The following is a 15242-nucleotide window of genomic DNA, read 5'->3' on the forward strand; positions in this document are numbered from 1 at the left end:
AATTTAACACACGTATTGGGTGTCACCGATTGTGGTAGTACCCAAGAAAAATGACAAATTGCGAGTTTGCGTAAATCTCAAATAGGTAAACGATGCCACCATTAGGGATAACTATCCCTTATTGGTTACTTTCCACTTTTCAGACTACTCGCCTCACATCTCTTGAGCCCCTATACTCTCTACCTAGACCCCTAGTTGTCGGATCGCACTACACTTTTCCCCTATACTTGTTTTCCACCCTTCCCTATCCTCTCTCTCTCTCTCTCTCTCTCTCTCTCTCTCTCTCTCTCTCTCTCTCTCTCTCTCTCTCTCTCTCTCTCTCTCTAATCTCCTTCTTGCAAACCTCTCTCCCTCTCCTTCTCGCATATCGTGCTTTCTTGCCCCCCCCCCTTCTCTCTCTCTCTCTCTCTCTCTCACACACCACACACACACACACACACACACACTCACACACACACACACACACACACACACACACACACACACACACACACACACACATAACTCACCCACTAGTTCTTTCCTTCATAACTGTTCTGCCCTCCCTCTCTCTCTCTCTCTCTCTCTCTCTCTCTCTCTCTCTCTCTCTCTCTCTCTCTCTCTCTCTCTCTCTCTCTCTCTCTCATTCCTCATCCTTTCTCTTAATTCAACCCTCGCCCCCATCCCTCTAACCCACCTACCTCTCTGCTCTCACCCGAGCCCACCTAAGCCCCTTCTCCTCTCGATTGCCTACTCTCTTTCACCCCTTGCCACCCACCCCCTTCCTCTACCCGCACCCCTTGTGGCGATTGGCCGCCCTTCCCTGCCCTCTCTCTCTCCCCCTTGCCTCAATTCGACAGGCCTATGTTGCCGCTGCTTATGCTGCTCACTCGGCTGTGCAGTTCGACGCACACACCTCACCTCAGTTCGACACACACAGACCGAGAACCAGTTCTACAGAGCACTTCGACACAAAGCATTTCGACTATGCAGTTAGTACTTCGACTGTGCAGTTCGACGCACACACCTCGCCTCAGTCCAAGCAGTTTTACAGAGAGCAAGCGTTGTTGTGAATTATACGAATTAATAGGGCTTACCACAAGCCCTCGATCTCACCACTCTGTTAGACAGAGTTTGGAGCAGCAACATTCAACTTAAGCACCGATTTGGTCCAATAGGAGCAGCCTTTGCAAGCCGCATTTGCAACATCGATGGCTTCCTTTAGCACCCCCGTCTTGCACAAGAGTTTTCTTGCGCCAAGGAAGGACCCCATTGCCCACCAAGAAGCAAGGATTACAGCCCTTGAAGCTCAAATCCAAGAACTCATCGGGGAAAATGAGTGAACCAAACAACGTTTACTCAAGCTTGAAGACGTGCAGGAAGAGAGACAAGCTCTGCGTGTTGCGAAGGCACGAAGTCGAAGCCTCCATCACCAAAGTTGTCATGGCCGCTCAGAAGGAATCCCATGAAGCAACACACAAGAAGATTGGTACCAAGATATATGCGGTTTTACAAGAATGCCGGCTACAAGAATCTCTTGGCCTCAAGGTCAGAATTGGGGGGCTTCACCCATCGTGGTGCACTGACGAGGACACCCTCGAGGAAACAATCACCAAGCTCAATGAAATTCTTCAACCTATCCACATCAAGCCCAAAGCAGTCTTGGATCAATGACACACATAGGCATGTGCCGCCTGAGCATTGCATCCTCACTTTCAAGGACAAAGACGAGCGGATGAAGCTGCTTCAACAATCTCGACTTCTCAAGGGGAAAAAGCTCTGGATCGCTGAGGAACTAACCACAAATCAACTCAAGAATAAAGCAAGCAAGCTCAAGAAGATGCATGAAGCACATAAACAAGGTAAATGGGCAGTCTATCGAGGTGGTAAAACGGTCATCCAAGAGTTTCAAACTCCCAGATTGGCTTCCCCATCACTTGTTGACCCCCCTTAGGTTTTTCTGTTTTTCTTTTGGTTTTTTCCCTATCGATGGTCCTTCAGACCTTAACTGATATGTATTCCATGCTCTCACTCAGAAGAAATTGCTGTCCTGTTTTGTTTTGGTCCCATAGGTCATATCCGATCTCCGCGGACAATAAATCAATCAATCAATCTCTCTCTGTCTCTCTCTCTCTCTCCCCTTCCCTACCCCCCCCCCCCCCCCCCCCCCCCCCTCTCTCTCTCTCTCTCTCTCTCTCTCTCTCTCTCTCTCTCTCTCTCTCTCTCTCTCTCTCTCTCTCTCTCTCGCTCGCTCTTCCCTCCCTTGCCCGCTCTTTCTCCTACTGATCAATCGGTTTCCCTCTCTTACTTATTGTCCGTCCATCTACCCTTCCCTACTCTCCCTCTCCTACTCTCACCTTGTCTCGCTTGCCCTCTTCAACCCTTGTAGAGCTCGTGGTATCAACCTCACCAAACCCCGGCCATCTCGCCCTCTGCCACCCACTTCCCCACCATGCTCGCCCTCCTTTGGTCCTCACCTAGTCCACCAAACCTGCCCCCTAACCCTCTCAGCACACCCCATGTCTTGAACCCGCGACCTCCCCACTGCGAGCCATGTGCATTTACCACTACGTCCGCATGTGTTCGTTGAAATATAAGGGATTCGATTATGTCATATTGTAAATGTGGGCCGATTAGTAAATTCGAGACAATTGTTGAATATGACGATCCACGATTGATGCGCCGCGTTTTCCTCCTCCACCATTGATCCCATTTGAGCATGCCCGAGTGACATAGTGATGAGGGTGGCTTAGTGGCTTACCCCGCATGAGATAGTGACAGGCCCTCCCTCTCTCTCCTCTCCTCTCCTCTCCTCTCTCTCTCTCTCTCTCTCTCTCTCTCACTCACACACACACACACACACACACACACACACACGCTCGCTCTCTCAAGGCAGGCCATATTGACGCTTACGTGTGGATCAATCACGCCCCATGACGAATTCTATCAACCAGGAGTCGACAGTAGCATAGTAGCATCACAGTGTTGAGCAAGCAGCATCAGCTGGGATGGGGCCTATCAAATGTACCTCCTCCGTCTATGGTCGGTATATGACAGCATTCGACAGTCTAGCCAACGTCCGCTCCCTTCTCTTCACAGGTACTCTCTCTCTCTCTCTCTCTCTCTCTCTCTCACACACACACACACACACACACACACACACACACACACACACACACAGATTTATCCCGTCAAGTTTTCAAATTAGGCAATTGTTGGGATAGAAAATGGTCATTGTAGGTCTGCCTGATTAAAATCTCATGAGAAGAACTGCCTGGAAACATCCCACGACATGAGAAAACCTTACAGTGGCTTTAAAAGCAGGAGATGGTGTAGAAAGCTGCTCATAGCACCAAAGTGATAGTTTTCTCTGTGAGTCCCAAAGTGGTTAAAACATGTACGAAAGGGAACCGCTAATTTTTATGCACATTATCATCAGCTACATTCTATACTCTGGCTGTGTGAACAAAAGGTGGGAAGATTGCAACTTGCCAAGAAGACGGCACATTTAAGTAACTGATTGCCACGATTGCCTAAAATTGATTAGAACAATGGAGCAAGCTCACTATTACCACTTGGTGCAATATTATTCGCTTGCAATCAAGGGAAAAAGCAATAGAGGAAAGGTAAAGCTAAAATTCACCTAAACAGAGTCGTCAAGAAGATCCTTAGACTTGTCCTTGGTGGAGGGGTTGTTGGTGCAATCATGATTCCCAATGAAATTTCCTCCTTGCAAAATTGTGTCGAGAACTTGCTCCTGTTCTTGTTCGGAGTCTCTGTAAGAGTCCATCGTGTGTGCTACAAAAAAACGGGACTGGAACCTTCTGAGAAGAAGAATTTATGAAGCTGTGATACCATTGTAATCGGCTTGGCAGTGGGCAAAACGGTAAATCCTCAGCAACACACAGGATCAGAACAAAAATTTGACCAATTGTCATGTGCGCACTTCACTTGCGCTACGTGGACATGCTTCTGCTACAGTCTAACATGAGTCATTAGCTTTAGGGTCATTAGCTTAGGACCTAGCTTGGCACTTCGTGAGCCTCTAGCAAGACTTGCATGTCTAGGGTGGTCATAGTTGCATACCCTCTCTTGCACAGTATAGCATTTTCAACATGTAAGTGTTTTGCCGCGTATGAACCACCTCTAACTTGGCATTTACTAGTAAGTCAATTTTAGCTTATTTTTTGCATGGTCGTGGGTTCTCATTTAGGCCTGCTCGACCCAGCCTGTCACCTATAAAGGCAGCCTATGGGCAGTGCTAGAGGGCAGAAGAGGCAGCAAAAGGCAGTCAGTGTTTTCAGCCTCATCTCCTTGGCGTTTTCAGCCCAAATCCACCAGCGTTTTCAGCCCTGGATGACCAGCATTTTCAGCCTTGAAGACCAGCGTTTTTTAGCCAGAACAAACAGCGTTTTCAGCTTTGAAGACCCGGTAGATTTCAGCCCTAGCCTCGTCATTGGTTGCAGATCTTTAGCCATCGACATCTCCAGCAATACCGGCATTCAGCCATAGCATCGTCATCGCCGTCGTCGACATCATCGTCGTCACCGTACCCCAGCACCCACCCACCAATACCCCTTGTGCCTTCGCTCGGCATAAGGATCCACAGAACCTCGTCGTCGTCGTAGACCCATCAGTACCTCATCATCGACATAGACCCATCAGTACCTCGTCGTCGACATCTTTGTCATTGACATAGACTCCATCAGTACCTTGTCGTCGTCACCATCGTCGTCGACATAGAACCCCTTAGTACGTAGTACCTCGAGTACTTGTACCAGCAGTCACACGCTGGTACAAGTACTCGAGGGGGGTATGTCACCAGCGTGTGACTACTATCTATCCTTTTTGTTGATTTCTTTCTTATTATCTATTTACTTTCACTTTTTGGAAACACCCCTCGGGAAATCTAACTGCCCTGCATTGCATAGCTAGTGTGGAACTGTCCAGAGGGAGTCCAGGCCTGAGGGCAAGAGAGCACTAAGGTTGGACAAGGACTATGGTTAGCCAAGTGGGGTCATTGACTAGCCAAAGTGGAATCCTTTGCTACAGAGGCTACATTTCAGTTTTGGATGTGGCCACAGTGTACAAAGAGGGTCGGATGACCTAGAAAGATATAATGGCAGCATCTCCTAAAATTTAGGGAACTGCTATTTTGGGACCTGAAAATGTCTTCGCGTCATTACGTGCAGTTTGACATGGGGATCATTTTGTTACTCTGTGGCCAAGTCAACAGAGGCTGCAGGTGAGATATTTTTAGACCCGAGGGTCTAAAGCGGGAAAATGCACAAATGAGTGACACTTGGCACTCTGAGGCCAGTTTACTACTTATAGAGAAGGCAAAAACGTGATTTATAGCTGGGAGGCTCATTTTGCAAGTCTCTGTCACAGGTTAAGAGCTATGGAGTGCTTGCTTTCCCTCTTATGCACAGTGCGGTGCCAGGAGTGATGCCCTGCACGCTACGCACTGCCCTCTCTCTCCCCTTTGGCAGTATGTTATGCCCCTCTAGTGGGCTTTTCATTTGACCAATGTACAGTTGTGTGGGTTCATGCGCGATTGCCGAGGCAAGAGCCTCTTGCACAGGTACTGGATTAGCTAGCGGCTAATCCCCCCGCAGGTACAGGTGAATTCGGAGAGGTTTCACGCCAGAAATCTCGTCCGATTCAAAGGGCAAGTAGCCCTACAGGTGCGGGAGCTCGAGGACTTGCTAGGGATGCGACCGGCACGCGAAACGGAGCCCGAAACAGTGAATTACAGCCTGCTGTGTATTTTTGCAGGTTTAGGGTTTTGGCCCTAAACGGACCCTAATACCCCCAGGAGGTTCGGGGACGCAAGGGGACCGCTGTACAGGCGATCTGGCGCATTTTCAGGGCTGAAAACAGAGAATTCAGCGTGCTGCAGATTCTCGCCAGGTTTTGCAAAGTGCCCGTATGCGTCGGGAAAGTCAGTCAATGCGTGGGAATACTGACCGTGAAGGGTTCTAGTACAGTTATGCTGCCGAAATCAGGCTGGAACAGTGGAAATTCAGCCGAGTTTGTGCGGGGCAGCTTGTAGGGAACCACAGCGTTTATTCCCTCTTTTGAACAATAAAGAAATACCGAAAGGGGCGCCTAAGTTAGGGGCCAATCTGGTGTCCGTCCACTCATACAGGTGCAATCTAGCAGCCTGTATCCCTCTCCCCTTTGTTGTGTCTTGAAAGTACAGGTAAAATAGACGACTAATAATGGGTGAAAGCTAAATCAAGGTTTAAAGTAAAGTCTACCGCCCTTTTTGGATTGAACAGGCCGGTTTCACCAGCAGAACCCCAATACCCTGTAAGGTGCAGCGGAATGAATGTTGTATTTTCTCAAGATTAGTGATCTATATTTTCTCAAGGTTCCTTTTAGTTCTTAGGGAAGGAGAGAGCCTTCCGTCTTTATGGAGAGTGCTATGATCACGAACAAAGTGAGTGGATATTGTGCGTGCAAGTGTATGAGACTGAGAGAAAGAGAGAAGAGAGATACGACACCCGAGAGTTTGTAAAACCCTCCTCCGAAGGCCCCACTCTCGTCGGCGAGAGTGGTCTACTTTTGATTGCACAAAGGTGTACAATGATGATGCATGGACTGATGCAATCGGGGACTATGTCGATGACGACGACGATGACTTTAGGGCTGAATTTGGTTCTCCTCTATCTGCTGTCCACAAGGGGGTAATGGCTGGGAATCTGGGTGATCTTGGGGCTGTTTCGTATGGCTGAAAACCCCTGTTTTACTGCTGTTTTTATGGCTGAAAATCTCTGATTTGTAGAGGCTCATATAGATGACAAAAACGCTGAGGTTCTTTGCATGAACAGGCTGCGTTTTTGGGCTGTTGTCGAAGGCTGAAAAACGCTGACTGTTGCAGGTCTGATGCTGCGTTTTATGGCTGAAAACGCTGAGGTAAAAAACGCTGAATCTGCAGATGTCTGGCGATCCCAAAACGCTGATGGGGCTGGCTTGCTGGCGATGGCTACAGGTGGGGGAAACGCCAAGGTGGAGAGAGAGGATGGCGCTATGCAATGATGGGGATGGCTCACCAAGGGATGGCTTGGGGAGGTCTTGTTGAGAGAGGGAGGGAGTACCTGCTGCTTGGAAAAGCCTATTGTGCTCCTTGCTTATCTGCCCTATTGTGCTAACTTGGGTTTGCTTATATATTAACTTAGCAAAATTGCCTTACCTACTTTTGTTGGAAAGTCACTTAAAAATAATAAGTGAAAAATACCAAAAATAGGGAAAATAGGCTAAATGCACTGGAAAATTCCTCTGATTGAATCTGATGGATTCAGAAGGGAATATTGATGATTATGCTGTGTGCAACCAGAGGATATGCATCTACACTCAGTGACTGGGCATGCACGGTCTACGAATAGACTCACAAAAGTGCCAGATCAGTGTTAATCTAAACTGACTGGATTGACTGAACCCTGTTATGCTGTAGCTTGTCCACGGACACATAGGGTTGGATGTGTCACGTGACATCCCCTCCTTTTCAAAGTGAGATACTGGTACCGAACTGTATGGCGTCGAGGGAGATCGCCAATAGCATCCGGAATCCTGGAAGGGACTCTTCGCCGGCCCACTCTGATGTGTGGGTCGTGCGGTACTTGAACTTCATAAAGGTTTGCAACGCTTGCTTCTTTGGGCCGCGCCGAAAGCGACACAAAGTCTTCTGTGGCTCCTTCGATGCGTCAACTTCGTCGAGAGTCATGCTTCTTTCTTCTTCAAGAATCTTCATGGCTGAAAATTCTTGAAACCACTTCCAACACAAAACCATGAACATACCCATTCCATGTAAAGTGAAGGAAAAAAATATTGTCTTCTCTAAAGACCGTGTATGCAATGTAGATGAACATAGAGACGGAGTGACAACCCGTTCATCAAACACATGCAAACAATGAGATCGAATCTTCCTCTTATGATCTAGAGCAATCAACTTTGGCAATTCACAACGGAAATGCCGACGCTTGGTGCTCATACTTTCATGTGCTCGTTCAGAAACTGTGTCATGCCAAGGAAGAGACATGGAATGTGACTTCTTGACATACAAACTTTTCAGCTTTTCATGAACAATCCGCATACATTCGTGCTCATCCATGAGAGAAACGTGCTCAACATACAATATGTCATGCCTAGAAAAAGGGATCACATAAAGATGGTGACTAAAATACAGGAAACGATCACGAATGAAACACTCGAACAATGCGTGCGTATCAATCATGCGAACACAGAATACTTCCTGTGAGGGTTCTTTGGACCTAGGCTCGAGAGCCAAGATCGCTTCTTCTTGAATGATCGAATCGTCCTGTGGAGGTTCTTTGGACCTCGACTCGAGAGTCAAGATCGGTTCTTCGTGATTGATCGAATCTACAACGAGGTTAGCTTCGCTAGAAAAAGCATCCACTAACACATCATCCTTGTGAACAATCACGTCTTCTTCATGCAAATCATCATGCTTGTCTTTGTCATCCAAATCATCATGCAAATCATTGTCAATCAAATCATCATCATGCTTCACACAATCATGCAAATCTTGGGTATCATGCTTTGGAGAAGAAGAGACTGAGAGAGTCTCCTTTTCCCGAATCCTTTCAATCTTGTCCTGCATATTAGCAATGAGAGATGGAGAATGAGCAATGTCCTCTCCATGAATGATAGTAGGAGAATCACTTTTGGCATTGAGTGTTAAAGTGTTAGCTTCAAAATCAATGAGAGCCTTAGTATCACGAAACCATTGAATGCCCAAAATCATATCACATCCTGAGAGAGGAGACACAACAAATCTTCTAGTGAAGGCAGTCTGTTGAATTTCAAACAACACATCAAGGCACTCCTCCGTGATGAGAGCGTCCATACCGGGACGAAAGCCAGAGACCTCGATAGGAGATCTCCGACTAACTTCGAGGCGGGCTCTCTCAACAAGAGAGGAACTGATCACATCATGCATACTACTTGGGTCAAACAATATGACAAAACGGTGCCCCGACGTACGACCATAACATTTAATGAGAGAATCATCAATGGGAAGGTCCTGAGAAACTTGGGGTACACTCTTGTTATCATTCATTGCATTGACAAGAGGAAGTGGGTGCTGTGGGTTCTTTAGATTCATTCGATTCAAGCTTAGGACATGCTCTTTTTATGTGACCCTTAATGTTACAATGAAAACAACGACCTCCCTTAGAATAAGTGCTTTGCTCTTCCGACGTGATGTATCCTCCTACAATTCCTTGTGCTACCTTTTCATATGGAGTAAGCTTAGGTTTAGCAATTGTGTTAGCCTTACCCTTAGATTCATTGGAAGAATTCTTTGATGAGAGACTGTTGGAAGATGGTTAGAAGAGTTATCATTCTTACCATTCTTACCGTTCTTACCATTCTGAGGGTTCTGCAAAGTCTGTGAGGTACTTGTGGAAGTCTTGTTCTCCTTAGGCTTTCCCTTGTTGTGCTTCATCTCTTGTGCGAGAGCAATCGCTACCGCCTTGTCGAGATCGATTGGATCGAGAACCTCGACATCGTACTTGATATACTCGTCCAATCCAAAGAGAAAAGCCTCTTTGCGCTCATCATCCGATTTGCGTAATTCAGTACCTAGTTGCAAAACACGATTAGAAAAAGACATAACCGGCATACCATTTTGCTTGAGAGAGCGCCAATCGTCCTTCAATCGTGCGAGGTACTGAGGTGGCATAAACCGCGCCTTGAGCTTGTCTTGGAAATCAGCCCAATTGAAGGAAAGGGGCATGAATCCGTTAGCTTCCCCTAGGTGCGCGGCTAGCTATGCCTCTTGCCATGCGTGGTACCAATTGATGGCATCACCGGCAAGGTACATAGCTGCCGTCAAAACTTTGCTACTGCCTGTTTTCTTAGTTGTCGCAAAATAAGCATTAAATTGATGCAACGAAGAATGAATAACCGTAGCATCCATCTTACCGTCATACTTACTGAAAGTCAACTTCTCTGTGACTAGATGGTTGGAATCCGCGTCATGGCTTGCACCACTTGAGGAACTCCCACGATTTTTGGGTAGTTCGGTTTTCGAGGCTAGCACTTGTCGAAGCAATTCTTGAGTGCGTAGCTCTCTTTGAGCTTCACGCTTGGTTTCCAAAGCCAATCTTTGAGCTGTACGATCGGCCTCCAGGGCCGCGTTTCTTGCCGCCTCGTCCGCCTTTCTTTGTTGTTTCTGTTCTTTGCGTTCGTTGCGCTCGCGTTCTAAAGCAAGGCGATTGTCTTCCTGTTGTGCGGCAAGTTTTGCGTTTCTTTGGTCGCGCTCACGGTCCTGAGCAAGGCGATTTGCTTCTTGTCTATGCATCATGGCCATCATTTGCTTGACCATTGCCTCCATAGGGTTTGGTGCACTTGGTGGCGTAGATGGCGAAGGGGGAAATCATCTCCTGGTGGGGAAAAGTCTTCGTCGCCTCTCTCATGCTCATCACCTATATGCGAAGTATCCATTCCGCTTCGGGTGACGACCATGCACTATGATCTTGGGTTCTTAAGTTCGTGAGGAACTTGGGTTTTTGAGGGTCTTGAGGTGCTTGAGGTTCTTGATTCGTGAGAATCTTGGGTTCTTGAGGTTATCGAGGTTTTCTTTCACTTGCAAATCGCGTTGGAGAAGGATCTTCTCTTCACCCGAGTTCTACTCCTTTCTGCGGGCGCACCCCTTGGCGGCCTTGCGCTCACACCAAGGTTGCTTTTTCCCACCTCATGTCGATTGGCCGGCCGCTAAGTGCACGGTTCGCTCTCAATGAGTGAAAAGAGACACAAGGGGAGGCTGGACAAGCCCTTCTTTCTTGGGATTCTTGTCACTCTTCAACAAAACACGATTAGGAATCGACACGCCCAAACGAACTTGGGTTCGTGCGACCGCAACAAGCAAAAAAATTCGTGTGGTTCTTCCCTTGAGTGATACAGAACATTGCCAAAGCTCTCATACCAATGTAAGGTGCAGAGGAATGAATGTTGTATTTTCTCAAGATTAGTGATCTATATTTGCTCAAGGTTCCTTTTAGTTCTTAGGGAAGGAGAGAGCCTTCCGTCTTTATGGAGAGTGCTATGATCACGAAGAAAGTGAGTGGATATTGTGCGTGCAAGTGTATGAGACTGAGAGAAAGAGAGAAGAGAGATACGACACCCGAGAGTTTGTAAAGCGCTCCTCCGAAGGCCCCACTCTCATCGGCGAGAGTGGTCTACTTTTGATTGCACAAAGGTGTACAATGATGATGCATGGACTGATGCAATCGGGGACTATGTCGATGACGACGACGATGACTTTAGGGCTGAATTTGGTTCTCCTCTATCTGCTGTCCACAAGGGGGTAATGGCTGGGAATCTGGGTGATCTTGGGGCTGTTTCGTATGGCTGAAAACCCCTGTTTTACTGCTGTTTTTATGGCTGAAAATCTCTGATTTGTAGAGGCTCATATAGATGACAAAAACGCTGAGGTTCTTTGCATGAACAGGCTGCGTTTTTGGGCTGTTGTCGAAGGCTGAAAAACGCTGACTGTTGCAGGTCTGATGCTGCGTTTTATGGCTGAAAACGCTGAGGTAAAAAACGCTGAATCTGCAGATGTCTGGCGATCCCAAAACGCTGATGGGGCTGGCTTGCTGGCGATGGCTACAGGTGGGGGAAACGCCAAGGTGGAGAGAGAGGATGGCGCTATGCAATGATGGGGATGGCTCACCAATGGATGGCTTGGGGAGGTCTTGTTGAGAGAGGGAGGGAGTACCTGCTGCTTGGAAAAGCCTGTTGTGCTCCTTGCTTATCTGCCCTATTGTGCTAACTTGGGTTTGCTTATATATTAACTTAGCAAAATTGCCTTACCTACTTTTGTTGGAAAGTCACTTAAAAATAATAAGTGAAAAATACCAAAAATAGGGAAAATAGGCTAAATGCACTGGAAAATTCCTCTGATTGAATCTGATGGATTCAGAAGGGAATATTGATGATTATGCTGTGTGCAACCAGAGGATATGCATCTACACTCAGTGACTGGGCATGCACGGTCTACGAATAGACTCACAAAAGTGCCAGATCACTGCTAATCTAAACTGACTGGACTGACTGAACCCTGTTATGCTGTAGCTTGTCCACGGACACATAGGGTTGGATGTGTCACGTGACATACCCATTCGCATCAGCATCTCAACATTTAGTCATTGTATTAGTATTGTGCAAGGAAAAAGAAAGTACTTGTTCAGTCTTTCAAGTGAAGTAAAGTGTCTCTTGTGTTTGTGTAGAGTACTAGATAAATCCATGAACCCTTCCGTTGTACTTGACACCAATGAAGCTCAAAACTCAACATAAAGTGGCAATGTTCCGCTTCAGATGGATTGGTCCCAAAGCAAGCGCCCCTTTTGATACTTATTTTATATTGATAAGAATAGAGTACAACTGTCGGGGAGATTGCTCTGGCTGTGTGCCCACATGCTGATTTGCCAGAGCCGCTCCCAAGGTACATATTTAAAGGCCCTTGGCCCAAAAGCAACTATTACAAAAGCTCACGGTGAACCATAAGCTCTACTAATTTGGCTAGCACCCAAATCTGGGGATTTTGTGTAAAAACTGCCATGTGGCTGTTTTGTGAATTGCACCATGATTTACGGGTTGCCATGTTATCATTGCGATCTCCTTTTGCCTTTCTGATGGCCTTAGGGTGCATGTGGATAAGCTAACTCCTAGGGTTTAGGACAGCCTAGGAAGTGTTATGACATTCTTGTGAGCTTGTACGTAGGACGTGCATGTCCAGGCACTGCAGTGTAGTTGCATACCCACTGATTGCAAAGGGTCACCTCCTATGCCTGCTAGGTGTAAGCATTGGTGAGTGGTCGCATATAGTCATTAGTACCTAGCATAGGCAGGTTACTACATATTAAGCACCTCTTATTAAGAGTTCAGTAACTTATTAATAAGTGAGATGCCCACTTAGAAGTCATGGGGTTTTTATTGGGCTCTGTTCAACCTAGCCTTGCATTGCCTATATAAGTGACCCTTGGGACTCTATTGATCATCAGATTCAGTACAACACCACGTGCATAGGTAGCAAGCGCCCAGCACAAGCAACAAGACCATTAGCATTTTTCCACTTTCTAGCATTCTCTAGCGTTTCTGTGCGAGATCAGCCTACAACATCAGATCCGCCCACAACATGCACCAGCGTTTTCAGTTTTCAGTCATAACCTCGCCATACTGTCGTAGACCCAGCCAGTCACACCAGCGTTTTCAGATTCAGCCCTCAGATCAGCTAGTGTTCAATTTTCATTCATCATCCTCATCCATCATCAGCATCCTCGACATCGGCATCAGCAGATCAGTTCATAGCCTCGTCAAGTTGCAGATCCAGGCAGAGATTCATTAGCATTTTCTATTTTCAGGCCTTAGCGTAGCATATCCAAGCATCTACTGCAAGGTCCCATTAGTATCTTAGCATCTAGATCCATTGTATGTGCATTTGTGCAATCTAAAGCAAATACCTCTCTATTGCTAGAGAGGGGGGTAATACATTTGTAGCAATAGAAAGGGGGGCCTTGGAGGGGGGTTTGGGACCCCATTTGGTGTTAGTCTTCTTTCTCTCTCTATCATTCAGAGAACCTTCACTCACAGTAACTCTCTCTTTGTCTATTCATTAAAGTAAAATGAACCATGTGTACGTATTGAGCACTCATCATGAGCTATCACCATTAATCACTTCCGTTGCACCTATCATTGGTATTAGAGCTTTGAACGTGCTTCGGCTTTGTGAACTCATGGGAATAGAAGAATCAAGTACCCAAGGAACCTCGCTCGATTTCTCTATACCAAAGAAGTTTCGTGTCCTTGCCTTGGACTAATACCTATTGCCTACATTGTAAGGTGCAGTGGAAGTGAATGTTGAACTTTGCTCAAGATGAGTGCTCCGAACTGTGCTCAAGGGTTCGTTTTACTTACGGAAGGGAGAGCCTTCTGTTCCTTTAGTGAGAGAGTGCAATGGACACAAACAAAGTGAATAGACACTGTGCGTGAAGGTGCTGAGACTGAGAGATAGAGAGAGAAGAATACGACACCAGAATGTTGTCAAACCCTCCTCCGAAGGCCCCACTCTCTATGGCGAGAGCGGTCTACTATTGATTGCACAAATCCCTACAATTCTTGGACTTGCTGACGATGTCGACGACGATGAGGATGACCGATGAGACGGTCTGAAATTTGAAAATGCTAATGGCTGAGATCTGCAAATCTTTATCTGTTGAATTCTGACTCTATGTCGGTGACAATGTCGATGGCGACGATGCGACGACGACGCGCTGAAAACTGAATCTACAAACTTCGCGGGATCTGACCGTGCGGCGAGGACCTGCTGCGGGAAGGTGAGATTTGCGAGGTTCGGGACTTCTTCTGCGGTAACCGACTACTGAAAACTGAAAACGCTGGTCTTCTTGTTGCCTTGTCGCGCCGGAATTGCAAAAACGTTAAGGTCCAGGCTGATCCAAAAACGCTAGGGGCTGATCTGGGTTCTTGTTGCAAAAACGTTGGGCATTTGTTGTTCTGCTGCTGCCGGTGTTGCTGCAAGTGCAAAACACTAGCTGGTTATGCTCTTGAAGAAAACACTGGCTCGATCTGAGGTGAAAACGCTGGCTTTGCTGTGGGAAGGAAATGCTAGGCTCTTGGGGGTAGTCTTGCTTGAGAAGGTGCCAGTTGAGCAATGCTCCTGCTGCCTCTTCTGCCATAAAGTGCTAGCTTTGGTTTGCGTATATATTATCTTAGCAAAATTGCCCTACCTAGTTCCCAACAAAAGTCACTTAAAAATAATAAGTGAAAAATGTCAAAAATAGGGAAAATAGGTTCTGTGCGTTGGAAAATGCTCCTGATGGATTCTGATGGTAATGCTGATGCTCATGCTGTGTGCAACGAGAGGATATGCATCTAATCTAAGTGTCTGGGCATGCATGGTCTGCGAACAGACTCACAAAAGTGCCAGATCACTTCCTATTCTAGACTGACTTGACTGAACTAAACCTTGGTCATGCTGTAGCTTGTCCACGTGCACATAGGGTTAGATGTGTCACGTGACATCCTCTCCTTTTCAAAGTGAGTCACTGGTACCGAACGGTGTTGAGGGAGATCGCCAATAGCATTCGGAATCCTGAAAAGGACTCTTCGTCGGACCACTCTGATGCGTGGGTCATGCGATACTTGAACTTCATAAAAGTCTGCAAAAGAATTTGATCGCGAGAACAAAGCAAGAAAAGCAATGAACGACCGACACA

The 15242-nt window shown here is 46.8% G+C and overlaps 1 protein-coding gene across 1 annotated transcript in view; it reads left to right on the forward strand.

Moving 5' to 3' along the window:
• Nucleotides 1-2712: 2712 nt before the first annotated feature.
• Nucleotides 2713-15242, forward strand: part of LOC147460327 (YebC-like protein) — a 76007-nt gene continuing 63477 nt past the window's right edge. Inside the window, exon 1 of the mRNA XM_086511405.1 lies at nt 2713-3078. Coding sequence (XP_086367531.1) covers nt 2988-3078 — 91 coding nt within the window. The 5' untranslated portion in view covers nt 2713-2987. The remainder of the gene's footprint in view (nt 3079-15242) is intronic.

The sequence above is a fragment of the Adiantum capillus-veneris genome, chromosome 4, assembly GCF_014529385.1.
Source record: "Adiantum capillus-veneris isolate H3 chromosome 4, ASM1452938v2, whole genome shotgun sequence".
Taxonomy (NCBI): Eukaryota; Viridiplantae; Streptophyta; class Polypodiopsida; order Polypodiales; family Pteridaceae; genus Adiantum; species Adiantum capillus-veneris.